The sequence below is a fragment of the Nomascus leucogenys genome, chromosome 2 (assembly GCF_006542625.1).
Source record: "Nomascus leucogenys isolate Asia chromosome 2, Asia_NLE_v1, whole genome shotgun sequence".
NCBI lineage: Eukaryota > Metazoa > Chordata > Mammalia > Primates > Hylobatidae > Nomascus > Nomascus leucogenys.
In genome coordinates this window covers 116,054,111-116,069,392 of record NC_044382.1, presented here as the reverse complement: position 1 = coordinate 116,069,392, position 15,282 = coordinate 116,054,111, and the positions used below count along the sequence as shown (strand labels likewise).

Here is a 15,282-nt window from a genome sequence, read left to right as displayed (position 1 = left end):
CAGATTATTTTTTAATGATTTAGCATATTATAGTCATCTAGGGCCTTTATTTGTAGTCTTAGCATGTAAAAATAGTTTTTACCGTATAAAATGTTGTTATTGTTGGTATTGTTTCATTTCTGTTTTTATTCTTTTGTAAATGAATTTATTTAAATGTTATGTTAAAACCAAATGACGTGGAATTAGGCTTTAAAATTTCCCTCACAACCTGTATCAGTCATAATTGCATTGTGTTGCTGTTTTAAGTTTCCTGTTTTAGACGTGGAAAAGTTTGTCCATTTTTTTATAGATCTTTTTTTAATAGGGGAAGATAAAGAATGTTTATTCGGTTATTCTGAGGAAATTTGAAATGTTTATCATTCCATTAAAACAAAATTCCATAAAAAATTTTTAAAAGACATATGTGTCTTCTCTATAACTAATTTAACCTTCAATAATGAATTATGTGAAGTAAAATTGTATAAAATTTCCTGACATTTTATGAAGATTCCTACAAATAAGCCAGACAGCAAATAAAATATAGGAAAGACAGAGATGGATACTGAGTAATTTTTTGATAGATTATGCACACAGGTATCAAATTACTTGATCCTTACTTCCTAGAAAAGGTTAATGACTCTTTTTGCTTTTACCCTTTTACTTAACTGTTATTTATAAAGATTAAAAGAGGGACTGCATTGAAGGGTGCATTTGCCTGTGTGTCTGTATGACTGCACAAATTTTTCTGATATTATAGGAAACTGAGCCACAAAATGGATAATATTGTTAATCATTACTTTTAAAGTTCATTCGTTTCTGTATACAACTTCCACTAGGCCTATTAGAGCAGAGTGCACCATTAAAAAAAAATTTAACCTAAATGAAACCAGAAAAGACAGTCTTACATATCTATATCTATACTGTTAAAATGGCCTAAACCTTTACAACAAATTATTTACAATATTAAGGATAAGATACTTTAAAAGATTTTAAAGTTATGTGTGTATATTTTCTTTCATCTTTAATCTGTAAAATTATAGCTTTTTAGAATATATTTGATATTATGTTGAATAAAATTTTGCAAAAAATACTATTTCAGTGCTACCTAATTCCATCATTAGTAATTGAAGCATGAGCATATAACCATCTACCTGTAATAATGATCTATCTATATTCTACAGTTCTATTATAATAAATTATTTAATTATATAAATAATATATATTCATTAAATAGCATATGTTTACTAGTCTTTTATTACCAAATGTAACAGTACTCTTATGGGACTATTTCTTTCTAAGCTCTTTGGTTATAAAAGATGCACTAGTCATAAATATATTTAAATAAAGTCATTTAGGTATGACAGCACTTGACTTTAAAGCAGGGAATATAATACCTTTCCTGAAACACCATTAAAGAAGCTGTGGCATTCACCAAATTCTGACCTCTTCCTGTTATATTCAAACCCTTGCTAATTTAACTTGGAACGCATTAGTATAACTCACCACTTTTTGTATATTTCAGGTGTGTGGAGGTCATTGCAAAGGAAGGACAAAACCTGAAAGAGCTGTATTTGGTGTCCTGTAAAATCACAGATTATGGTAGGTAATGAACCATTTTCCTAATCCTAAGAATAAAAAGATACAAATGAAAGTTTTTAAAAAGAAATCAAGAACTATATCATAGAGACTGTCTATCATCATTTATGCTCATTCTGACCATACCAAAAAATAAAAATAAAAAAATTATGAGCTAAGAACCACAGTAAAATGAATATGCATATTACTTCATTGCCACATGCAATCACACACACGCACACATGTACGTTTGCACACACACACACACACACTCACACAAAATTAAAAAGTGTAGCTAAAAGAGGTATACAATGAAAATAAGTTTAACAATAAAATGTTGAGCATAATAAATATAACTAAGAAAATTATTACATTGAGTTTATTTGCTTAATGTAATATCATGTCAAAGGCATATCTACTGACATTCTAAATGCCAAACTTCATAACACTTTAAATTCTGAAAAGCCTTGGGAATGTCCATTTGTGGATGTAGGAAGTAAAGTGTATACATTTATATGCAACATTTTAAATTATCTTACTTTTCAATATTCTTTTAAAGTGGTGAAAAGCAAGTTGTTTTCTACAATTATGAAAAATATGAAGTCATATTGTCGCAGTAATAAAGAAAAATAACCTAACCCTTCCTTTTTTGTTTAATTTTATAAATTTTTTCGCAACTGTTTGCCTATTTAATCTAATTACAGAGTTTTAACCAGAAAATATATTAGGCTTTATAAGAGAATGAAATGGTTTTCTTTTATTTTCTCTGACTTTTTGATTTTTTCATTTAAATTTGAGAATATTCTTTCTACCTTGAGGGAAGTTAATAATCTATTAAAGTTTTTATTGTTAGCTCTGACATATAATAATAAATGACTCCAGTCCTAGGATGTCACACTGACCGTCTGCCATGGATGGGAGAGTTGTCTTTTATTAGCTACTAAATTCATCTTTTTGAAAAACTTTACTAAACTCTACTGAAGCTATAATTTTAAAAATAATCTAATTTTTTTTTTACATTTAGAAACACACCTAATTTCAGTTTATTTTGGAGAATATGTCTTATTCATAATGTTTCTGGGTTGTGAGTTTTTTCCTAATTTTGCCTTGTAAAAGTAGTGTTTTGATATATTTTTCTTTACTTACATTGTTTGTTTTCTGGTTTGGCAATTAGATTGCTACTTAGACATGGTTAACTCTCTAAAACTTCTTATGTCTTGCACTGTCTAGGCCCTAAAGAGTTCTCCCTGACCAACACAGGGCATATTGAGAGAGAGAGACAGAGAGAGAGTGTGTGTATGTGTGTATTATATATGTATATTGTATATATACCCATGTAGATTTGTTAATTAACTAATACTTTCATTTGTTCATTTGAAACTTGTCATTACCTACTCTTCTGGTCTTTTTGTATATTTCCCCCTTTTAGCTAATAGCCAGGAGTTATGGATAGTAAATCCCTTATAATGAACTCTTCTGAGATTCTGCAGTGTAAAATGTTGCTAAAGTCACACTTTATTCTGAAGGCATAGAGATACTTTGTGTCATAACAAAGGCAGTACCCAGCACCTACTATTAAGTTATCAGGTACAAAAAGAAATGTTCCAGAAGATAATTGAGAAGGTAAAAAGCTCTGGAGTTGAGACAGATCTGAGATCAAGTTCTGTCTTTGTTCTTTGACCTTAGGGAAGTTCCTTCACATATAGGACACTCCATTTCCTCAGTTGTAAAATGAGGAATTAATGTCTGACTTCATGCTTCTGTATGTATCTGGTACCTAACCTGGTGAGTAGCACAGTGTACACTGTTAGTAAGTGTTGTTTTTCTACAGGAGTGGGATAAAAACAAGATTCACTTAAAATTTTTCTGCCACCTCTCCTTTCCTAAGTCTTGGAAGAGGTTTATGTTAAAAACCTTACCAATATGGTTTACGTTTATTTGTGTCTCTGAATTATTTTAGTTCAGTGTTTCTCAATCCTGTCTGCACGTTAGACTATCTGAAGAGTTTCTAAAACATATTGACATATAAGCCTCACCTAAAACTAGTCAAATTAGAATTTCTATGAAATGGGCCCCAACCAGTCATTTTGTAAAACTTGCCTAAATGAAGATGATATCAGGCAAAGTTGACAACTGATCTTGTCCATTTGAGCAGAATCGGAAGTGAAAATTTTGTGGTCTTTCCTCTCCATTGTGATGAGAAATCGATCATGATTTTTCTTGCACCTCAGTCCCTCCAGCTCTCAAGCTCTCTGCCCCATCTTACCTTCCTTCTTCAGTAGGATTTCAAGTATTCAAAAGGTTCATGGTGAAAGTCTTTGCATCTGTCGATTCTGTTCTCCAAAATGTCGGGGCACAATTGAGGAAGAGAGGGAAAGGTTGATAGGTTATGAGATCGTACTACAATAGCTATTTGATGATAAAATTAAACAAATTACTGAAAGCTCATCTCATCTTTTCACCCACTACAATGCCAATGCTATATGAGTAATTTTTGTCAAAGAGGCAGCAAAAAGATTATTCATTGTAACCAGAGAAACAGCGTGTTATTGAAGGTAACTGCTGTGCTGGAGAGACTGTGTCCCCCCTACCCTATTATTACAAATTCTAAGAAAGAAAAACAGATGCCCTTTTCCTTCTTTGACTGGACGAGTAGAAACATATTCTATAGGACTTTTTGATTATTGAAGCTACTTAGAAATTGTAAAATTTGATGTACATCTTGATACAGTGGGAAATTCATCCTTTAAGAGACTACCCCATGATTCTGCTTCCTATTGCTTTACTCGTATTCAAGCTGGTGAGTCTGTTTTTGGCCTCCTCTTTCTATGGTGGTGGGTATGTATATTCTTTTAGTACAGTATACTGAGGTTTTTGATTTTTTTTACAGGCTTCATTGATTCAGAAACAGCTCCTCACCTGGCATATCATTTGTAATTTTTGTCAGGATTCTCAGAGGTGTTGAATGTAGTATTATAGTACTTTGTAACACCTGGCCAGGCTGTTACAGAGTTATGTTTATTTTAATTGATATATGATATAGTTGTCATAAAGAAAACGATCATGCTAATAGACTTCTTACTCCCCAAATTGAACATAGATCTTTATGGTAAAGGGTAGCAATTACAAACAAATCAGTAATTCAGACACAGTTAAACAGAAAATACAGTCTTGGGAGATTGCTCCCCAAAGAGAAATATAATATTGTCATTCCTATATCACCAAACAAATGTATGTCATTGGCAGTGTTGTGGAAAAAAAATCAAACTTAGGTGTTAGAGAGTTCGGTTAAAATTCCAGCTTTGCCACTTACTTTCTTTGTAACATAAAGCAAGTTACTTAACTTCCTGGTTTTGCTGTCTGTTAATCCACATGATGATACATTCCACATACGTTAGTGAAAATCAATATAAAACACTCGTGGAGTGCCTGGTGGCATAGTTGACACTCACTGATTGGCAGTTCTTATCATACAGAATCTTCTTTCTCTCTCCCTCTGAAGAAGAATTAGCCCTTCTCCTCTTCCAAGTGTGGCTTTTCTGTTTGTGGAAATCATTATTTAGAAATTAGACCTGCATTAGTCTATACCTGCCTACTTGATCTCCAGAGCTAAGCTAGCTAAACAAGATTATTAGTAGGCAATAGAAAAAGATACAGCAAAAAGTCTAAAACCTTTCATTTGCCTTCCTGTCTTAGATTTATCACCTGTCTCTCCTTTGTGCTACTTTCATTTTATGTGGATAATTTTCTCATTGCTCCCCTTGTGCTTTTCTTTGTTCCTGGAACAATTTATTAGCAAAGCCTTCCCAACCTACTTTTTTGCTCAATTTTCTTTTGAAAATTTACTTCCTTCAAGGCCGGGCATAGTGGCTCATGCCTGTAATCTCAGCACTGGGAGGCTGAGGCAGGTGGATCACCTGAGGTCAGGAGTATGAGACCAGCCTGACCAACACGGTGAAACCCCGTCTCTACTAAAAATACAAAATTAGCTGGGTATGGTGGCACATGCCTGTAATCCCAGCTACTCGGGAGGCTGAGGCAGGAAAATTGCTTGAGCCTGAGAGGCAGAGGTAGCAGTGAGCTGAGATCATGCCATTGCACTCCAGCCTGGGCCACAAAAGCGAAACTCTGTCTCAAAAAAAAAAAGAAAGAAAAAAAGATAATTTACTTCCTTCAGGAAAATATATACTTGGGATTAAGAGGAAGACAAGAAGGAGAAATCAACCTGTATCCCTCAGGCCTACGGAGGAAGTGATCTTTCTCTTGGGCCACACAGCACTTCATATGGTGTAATAAATGGGATGGATGAATAAAGCGCTTATCTCCATTAGTGTCTCCACAGTGAATATTACCATTGTGACCCTTGTGTCGGGGGGCAGTTGTAAAATGACCCAGGTTTCTTTCTGAGTTATCACATTGTTTTTTCACTTTAGCACTCATGTGGGCCCTAGAAATACACTCTAGAGATATGTTTTTGTTTCCATTTTAAAGTAGTGAAATAATCTTTAATTAAAGAGGACTGTAAACACTCAAATACTGACATTGTTGTTTGGGGGCATACAGGTCACTGACAACCCACAGGCTCACTCAGTACCACTCCACATCCTTCTGTGTGGTTTCCACAGACCCATGGACTGCTCTCCTGAGGCTGTCTTTGGCTGCCCTGTATTCTTGATCGCAGTACTGATCTGGGACTTTTTAACATAACCGTGTGGCTTGACAAAACTCTTGAATTGCTCTGGGCAAAAGGTCTTCCAAGTCAAGGAGGTCACTTTGTCCATGATTATGATTGGAGATGTCATTTTAGTTGGGCTGCCATATGTCAGACATGATAAAAAAAATTTCATTCTGTCAAACGTAATATTCTGTCAAAAGATATTGAGTCAGCACCCACTGTGTGCTGGGCCATGTGCTAGATACAGATGTTTAGTTTCTGCATTCCTAAAGGGATAATGCTGGTAGGATCCAGAGGACAGGCTAGCGAGCTTATAAAAAAAAAAAAAAAAAAAAAAAAGAATGCATCTTCTTTTCCAGACAAGAATAGCAGGGAGTGGCCTGGTGATATTTTTCATTGTTTTGGTGTAACCCACGCCCCACCCCAGCCTTGTTAACCTTCTGATACTATTGGAAGATTAAAAGGTTATACCTTCTCTACCTCTCCTTGGGATACCAACCCTTTTAAGCTGTTAGTTAACCCAAATTAGGATCTGGGCTACATCATCAAAGTAAATACACTCATGAAACAAAAGAAACCCCAACAAGCATTCTGGGTTACTGCGGTATCCCTTTTGTTGACAGACTAGCACTGAAATTATTCAAGAAAAAAATTTCTATACCCAAAATAATTTTGCTCTTTATTATATCATTTTATGTTTTATGTTATTAGGTATGCATTACATGGAATGATCTCCCATTTTAAATGAAATTCCTGGTTTTTTTTTTCATTTTACATTTTGTTTCATTTTTAAATAGTATTTTAAACTGCTCTAAGATTGCTAGGTAAGATTCCACTCTTTTTGTCAGCAGGAATAAATCTAATAGTTGTAAGGTGATAGAGAAGAATGTTAGAAAAGACATTTGTAAATCAAAAAGGATGTCCTAATGTTTACTGTTGATTGTTCACACTTTTTTTCCATTCTGTTATTTAAATTAGGTAACTTTTATTGTTTCTAACAAAATAGTACTAAATTGCTAAATCTGTGCTTGCAAATTTCCCTTGTTTTTATGTTCATCTTAAAAGTTATTTGTCTCCGTTTCTAAATTTTGTTTTATTCCTGGAGTTCCCTATTACCAGATTTATATTCCTACTGTTACATTTAGCAGGTGTTATGTTCTTTTTCTTAGTAATGTGATATGGTTTGGCCGTGTCTCCACCCAAATCTCATCTTAAATTGTAGCTCCCATAATTTCTATGTCTTGTAGGAGAGACCCAATGGGAGACAGTTGAATCATAATGGCAGTTTCTCCTATACTGTTCTCGTGGTAGTGAATAAGTCTCACCAGATCTGATGGTTTTATAAGAGGTTTCCCCTGTTCATTTGGCTCTCATTCTCTCTTGCCTGCTGACATGTAAGATATGCCTTTTGCCTTCCCCCATGATTGTGAGGCCTCCCCAGCCACATGGAACTGCGAGTCCATTAAACCTCTCTTTCTTTATAAATTACCTAGTCTGGGGTATGTCTTTATCAGCAGCATGAAAATGGACTAATATATAATGGAAATGATTTTTCACCCAAAAGTTGGTATTTAATTATTAAGCTTTTCTCCTTTCTCCTTTGCTCTACAGCAAAGAAATTGTTGACATTCTTTCCTATTGCCTAGGTCATCCCAAGACTGCAGCTAAGTAACCTTGAAATAAAAGACTGAGCAATGACAACTCTTATCACTGTGTCTTGCTAGAATAGACTACAAATGTCAAATCTATTGAGAAGGACTTCTTAAAACATCCGTTCAAGAAAATATCACCACAACCAATTCAAAGATTAACTCTAGCTTTACATTTAATCGTTTTTTTTTTAAATTAAGAAACATTCTAGCCTTCATTTAAAAGACAAATGAACCTGTTTTTATGTGCTTACCCCTTAACTTTCTTACCCTTTAAGGTACATGTATGTTGTTGTTCCAAATTAGTTTTTAAGCTAAATAATAAATTTACATATTTAACTATTAACTGAAATATTAACTTTTTATCTTTTCTTTCCTCAATTCCTGTTAGCATTTCTGAAATATATTGTCTAATTTTTAACTAGCTATTTTTAACATTAGTCTTTGAAACAGTCTGCTATAGGTATAGGAAATTAGTCCCAAATCATATAAAGCGTCATTTTTCACAAAGTTCCTATCTTTAACCCTCATTGCATAGTACCCTTGGATATGCAGACTAAGCATTGTTTTCTAAGTACTATCTAAAGGTATATATATACATATATATATATATGTATAGAATTATTATTGATGATTATCAGTATTATACCACTGATGGATAGTTCTAAATGGAGCTGGAATGAATACCAAGATAATTGCAATAATGCTAGACTTCCAGTATGCCAAACAAGAAATGACTTCCTAATGTTTAAAACTTCTTGAAAATAGATATCTTGAGTGGTAGTGAGTTCTCTATTACGAGAACTATTCAAGCAGAGATAGTATCTGAGGGAGGATGTGGAAAGATGGAAGCATTGGGTAGAAAATCAGCCTATATGATCTCTAAATTCCTTTCTAATCCTGGGGTTCATTCTAGACTGTTTTTTTATTTTTGTTTCATTCAGCAAATATTTACTCTGTGTGTGCATGCTACTGGCAGGGTGCTGTGGAAAATACAGAGATGGATGGGAAGTACTCTTGTATTGAGAAAGAAGATGTAAGCCATGTAAAGTTTTCTACCTGTGACATGTTGGGGTTCAAGAGAGGACAGAATCATCATAGACTGCAATATTTGGGGAAGGATTTGTGGAAGAGGAGACATGGGAGAACAGAGAGGAGAAGGAAGGGCATTTGAGGTAGAACAACCCTTGGAAAGGCTCAGAGCAAGAACAGGTGTCTGAATGGATGCTTTTGTATTCGTTCGTTATTCTAAAGAAAGAACAGAAATCATCCAAAGTGATTACATGCAAACACGGACAAATTTTTAAAGAAACCTTATGAAAATATTCTAGTTGAAAATTCAGAGTAAGTTCCAATTTTTGTTGTGACTTTTCCTGTCTTATTCAGCATTCCCATGGTAACAACTTCCATTAACATATATTATGTAAAAGGAAATGTTACTTTGGGTTATCACTACTAATCAAGTATCCAATTAAATTAGAAATAAGTCAAATAACAGACTTTCATAACAATAATAATAAAGATAAAATAGATAAAATGTATTGGATGTTTTCTGTGGGCATTATTCATTTAATTTTATTAGTATTCCACTTTAGGTAGGTACTTTTTTTCTTTTTTTTTTTTTTTTTTTTGAGATGGAGTTTCACTCTTGTTGCCCAGACTGGAGTGCAATGGTGCGATCTGGGCTGACGCAACCTCTGCCTCCCAGGTTCAAGCAATTCTCCTGCCTCAGCCTCCCTAGTAGCTGGGATTACAGGCATGTGCCACCACGCCCGGCTAATTTTGTATTTTTAGTAGAGACAGGGTTTCTCCATGTTGGTCAGGCTGGTCTCGAACTCCCGACCTCCCTTGGCCTCCCAAAGTGCTGGGATTACAGGCATGAGCCTCCGTGCCCGGCCAGGTAGATACTATTATTATTCAAGCTGTAGACATGGAAACTGAGACCTGGATAGCTTCAGGTTTACATAATTTGTGAGTAACACTATAGTATGCATTCAATATTAAGTCAGTGTCTTGCATAATCACTCAGAGGTCAGTGATGTGTTGTATTTATTATTAACAACACTTTTTTTTTCCAATAAGATTTTTCCAGATGTCAGAGCCTTAAAAATGTAACTAAATCCAGACAGCCATATTTGTTAATCTGCATATGAGAAAACAATGTCATAAAGCAGCTACCCGATGAGATCTAATTATATTCTTCTAGAACTTAATAGGTTTAATTTACTTATTCACTATAACTTTACCATGCTGATACCAAATGTAAGTTGCGTGCCATGATTAAGTGTTCTGTAACTGAAAGGGGGACATTGTTACTGATATTCAGTATGTATTGATATATTCAACAAATATTTTCTTAAAATGATTTCAAAAGTGTATATAATTCTTGAGTTAAAATTTTTCTCAATCCTCTTTTAAAATTATTATAACTAACTTATGAAAGTAGTATTACCTATTTTCAATAGATGAGGAAGCTGAGGCCTGACAGGTTTTAATTAATTTGCAAAACAAAAACTAAAATTTCCCCATTGCAGATGACTTCTCAAATTTCTCTGCTTTTCATATAAGAATTATTTCTTTATTTAAGTAGTAATTTTAAAGCAATTTAAGACAAGATTCAATGAGATACTTTCATAGTAGCTTTAAAGTGCAGATATTTCTAGAGATACATAATTTTACTATTCCTAGAAATGTAAGCAATTGCTTTCTTGAATTCCTTTCTTAACCCTACACTCAGAAGTTCTCAGGCCTCAGTGTTATCATTCACCCTCAGTTGCCCGTTAACTTTTTTCTTTGTTTTTTTTTTTTTTTGAGATAGAGTCTCACTCTGTTGCCCAGGCTAGAGTGCAGTGGCGAGATCTTAACTCACTGCGACCTCCACGTCCCAGGTTCCAGTGATTCTCCTGCTTCAGCCTCCCCAGTAGCTGGGATTACAGGCACGTACCACCATGACCGGCTAATTTTTTTTTTTTTTTTTTTTTTGTATTTTTAGTAGAGACAGGGTTTCACAATGTTGGCCAGGCTGGTCTCGGACTCCTGACCTCAAGTGACCTGCACGCCTTGGCCTCCCAAAGTGCTGGAATTACAGGCATGAGCCAGGGTGCCCCATTAACTTTCTTCTCCTGAGAGAGCCTCTCCGAGAATGTTCTCTGAGAAGTAAAAAATCAAATCCCTCTTCAGTGTGTCTTTGTGTTCTACCTACTTTGTTCTCTTTAGCTTTAGTGTTCCTTATTTTCTGAGATATAATGAAAAGTAGGAGCAAAAAGGGAGAAAAAGCCCAAGAGCTGCATCCATTTCTTCTAAAGTATCAAACCATATCTCTTCTATTCCCAAGTGCTCTCTTATGGTTTTACCTGCTCTTCAAGATAATTTTGTCCTCACCAGCTGATGTTGGACTAAATCTACTTCACTACTTACTAATTAGCCTACTAATGTTAGACACGTAGCACATGATTTATTTTGAAGAAAAACAAAAATAAAAACAAACATGTCCCAACTTTCCTATTTAGAAAGTGAGAGTAACACTCAAAACACAATATAAATTTAACATTAAAATAATTCATTATATTGTATGTTTATCACAGATTAAAGTCACATTCTTGTATCCACTAACATTGGCATAGTTAAGCCTCTCCAGAAGGTCTTTCCCTTTTCATCTCCTAGCTGGACTTCCTTAGATAAATATCAACTTTCCAGTTTACCTGAGGTCAATTTATTTAGGAAAGGCAGGAATAGTACATAATTGTTTTCCTTTATTTTCCGGTTTTTAAAATATTCAGTGGTTTTACATCATCCCATAAAGGTGATCAATGAAGAACTGTTGTTGTTTAATTATCATTTTAAACTCAATGATCCATTGCAAGTTTTTTTATTGATGCTCAAATTGCCATATTTTTGATAGTGGAAGCTTCTTCATTTGACTCTTGTTTTCTTTTGACATGGACTCATTATGTCAAGATACACCAGGCTCTTCTTATGCATGTTATGGTAGAGACATGGGATAATCCATTTTTCTAAAGAACCCTGCTTCCTTTGATTGAATTTTTCTAAGTCTGCTACATCCCGAATCTTACGTCACTGTATTTTATGTCTTTTATTCCTCCAGCTTAAAACCTAGTATATTCCTCATCACAGGTCCAGCCTTCTCATTACAACTCAGCAAAGTCAGCCCCTACCCCACAGGTTTTAAAGCATCCTCATTCAAGGACTAAAAGCTTGTAGTTTCTTGTATTCAATACTCACTTAATCCCCAGACACATTTTCTACTTTTGGAGAAGTTGGAGGTGGGACTTGGGAAGAAGTAATTTTACATTTTAGCTAGTCCATCAACTTGCTGGGGATTACCTTCTGATTTTGTTTGTCTCAAATTTTCTGCATTTGTTTTAAGTATTGAAAATGGACCCCTTGGACCCAGCCATTTGGAAATTAATAGAAAAGTGTTGAAAACTGTATGGTATTACATTCATGGGCTTTCAAACTTCTTTGTCCTGCAGTGAGAAATCCATTTGGCATTTAAAGTGCTTGTTGGACTCTCAGTAGATTAATTTTGTCACTTAATACAATGACCAGAAGTTTGAAAAATACTAGTCTAGTTCAACTTCTCTCTCAATATATAAGTAAGAACTGGATCTGTCAGTGAGTGACCTGCTAGAGGGTAGAAAACCGCTAGATTTCCTTGGTACAAAATGGACACTATTCTCGAGGTAGAAGGTACCAGCCTTCTCAGGCTCATCAGATCCGACACATTGATCTTATTAGCTATAAAATCGGGTTAATATTCCTTCCATGTCATATTTTTGGGAGGCAAAGAACCAGACAGATTGATGATTTCACTGTAGGATAGATATTAAATGGAACTTTCTCCTTAGGCAAAAAGACTGTTTTGTTCATCTAATTTCCTAATTAAGTAAATCAAACTTACTTTTAACTTAAATATTAAGCTGTTAATTTTCACCCTTATCCTAAAACATTCCCTTGGGCTTGTAAAGACTCAATCACCTAGAATTTATCTGTCAAATGTGTTTCTTTCCTTGGGTTTATCTGCATGACATTAAATAAATACTTTGAACTTTTCAACTTTTCAAATAATTGTGTTGAGTTGACATGGCTGATCCAGCCTCCGTGCCTCTGTGCGCTGTGTATGCTAAGTGACTGAAAGTGACTTGGCTTTCATTGAAAATGACTGAGTGCAGGCAGAGAAAAGATTTTTAAAAACTAAAAATTAGGAATAAACAAAGAAAATTCACTCCATCTTCAGGAAGTTATGGTACTTTTCTATTCACCATATATATATATATATATATACACACATATATACATATATATATACACATACATACATATACACATATATATATGAAAAAAGCGAAACAGTGTATATATATATATATATAGTACAGGGAGCCACTCACGACCAAGCTGCATATATTTATATATATATATATATATATATATATATATATATATGATTTTCAAATGAACTATGTTCATACTGATATAATATACATTTTGCCTGCCAAAATACTTTCATATGGTAAATAATTCTTAGAAGCAGAGAAAAAAAATTGTGTGGAAAACTAGCTATGTACTCTTTGATGATTGATACTTGTGTATTTTTAATAATCTCTATTTCTTTCTTAGGTTAAATTTCCCTTTTTTTTCTTCCTACTTACTATCTCTTTCCTCACATATGGCTCTAGGAGCCTCTCCAAGAAAGCAGTTTGCTTTGAAGATATTTTATTTCCGCTCATAAAGGATTCTTCTGTTCTACTATTAGAAATAAAATCACAATAAAATCCTAATAGGATCCAATCCCTTCCTTGCCCTTTGTATGTTTGGAAATCTCTCCGAAGTCAACCTTATGAAGTCAGATTTGGAGGTTTGAAGTCCAGAGATGTGTCACTGGTGTTCTGAGGAGCAGGCACTTGTACAGGGAGCAACTCACAACCAAGCTGCGCGCATCCAGAATGATATTTTCTGAATATGCTAGAAGACGGTATATTTGAAACTTTAAATTATTTCTATCTTATAGTAACCAATTAACTTTTAATGAATAATACATATTATTACACGCATATATATTATAGTAGCACACCTATATATGTGCATCAATAATAAATAAGATTTAAGCTGCCAATTTTGGACAGCAATAAGGAACTTAAAATTTCTGCTGTACAAAATAAATGAAGAGTTTGAAATTTAATCAGTCCTATTTTATGTTGAGGCAAATGTACTTGGGCTTTTTTCTGAGAATCATCCCTTCTGTTCTGGTTTACATAAGAAATTGGGTGAAATCCTCTAAAGCATTCGTTTTCAACTTTGCCATTATAACACACCTTGTATTCAAGGTTTGCAAATGATTAACTTTCAAAAAACTTATAAATTGGAACAGATTAAGTGATATCTTCTTTTAACTCTCTTGGACCCTGACAAAATTTTAAGTGCTAGAAACAGGGATGAGGGTATCAAGCATGTTGATATTTGCACATGATTTCTGGTTTCTTTGTTGTCACAGCTTTTGATGCTTGTACTTACCAGTGTATGATTTATTAGTTATTTGCATGCCTGTGAAGTGTATTATTGTTATAAAGTCTAGTCCCTTATTCCCCTAATGCAGATTCCCCCCACATTTCTGTCACATTCTTGTTTTCCACAATATTTTGGGGCTACAGAAAATTCAGGGAATGCGCATGAATATGTGCCGCACATGTAAACATTATCCATCACATTCATCATTCGGTGGAGGAAATGCTGATTCTAGAGCTGGAGGAGGTCCTTGAGGACAAATAGGACACCAAACAGCACAAACCTGATGACGCTCTCACATACTGTACATTATGTGGAAAGGTACAGCCTTTCTATCGTTATGCTGTCTTTTGCATGAAGCTCATGCTTCATCTTCGTTCCTAGACTTCATTTGAAATCTACTCTCTCAGATTTATGAAAAAATATACTTTTTAAATATTGTTCAAAAGTGTGGTCTTGATATTAATAGCCTATATACCATATACTTTTAAATTAGTTGTTTTAAGATACGGCACTTAACTTAGAAACCTACTATAATTTCCCAAGTTTTTCTGGTAATGGGAAGGTCCTTTAAAACATTTTTTACGTGCAGTGGGCTCTACAAATATTTACTTTTTTTTTTCACCTTTAAGAAACCGGTTGAAAATTGTAGAATTAGACTTTGAAGCTGTGTAGTATATTTTTGGACTATTACAAATCTATCTAAATCTACAACTTGCTAGGAAAGATCGGATCCCTTCCAGCTTGTGATTGTAATAGATGATTTGTGTGGACTCTAGTCTGTCTCACAAATGCATTTAGTATTTTCTGAACTGAGCTTCTGTTGTGTGCCAGGCAGGTTTCTAACTGTGCGTGTTCAGTCCACTGATTGACTGACTG

At 34.3% G+C, this 15,282-nt stretch overlaps 1 protein-coding gene across 1 annotated transcript in view; it reads left to right on the top strand.

Moving 5' to 3' along the window:
- Positions 1-15,282, top strand: part of FBXL17 (F-box and leucine rich repeat protein 17) — a 536,163-nt gene that overhangs the window by 377,539 nt on the left and 143,342 nt on the right. Inside the window, exon 7 of the mRNA XM_030817453.1 lies at positions 1,502-1,578. Within this exon, the coding sequence (XP_030673313.1) occupies positions 1,502-1,578 (77 nt within the window). The remainder of the gene's footprint in view (positions 1-1,501; positions 1,579-15,282) is intronic.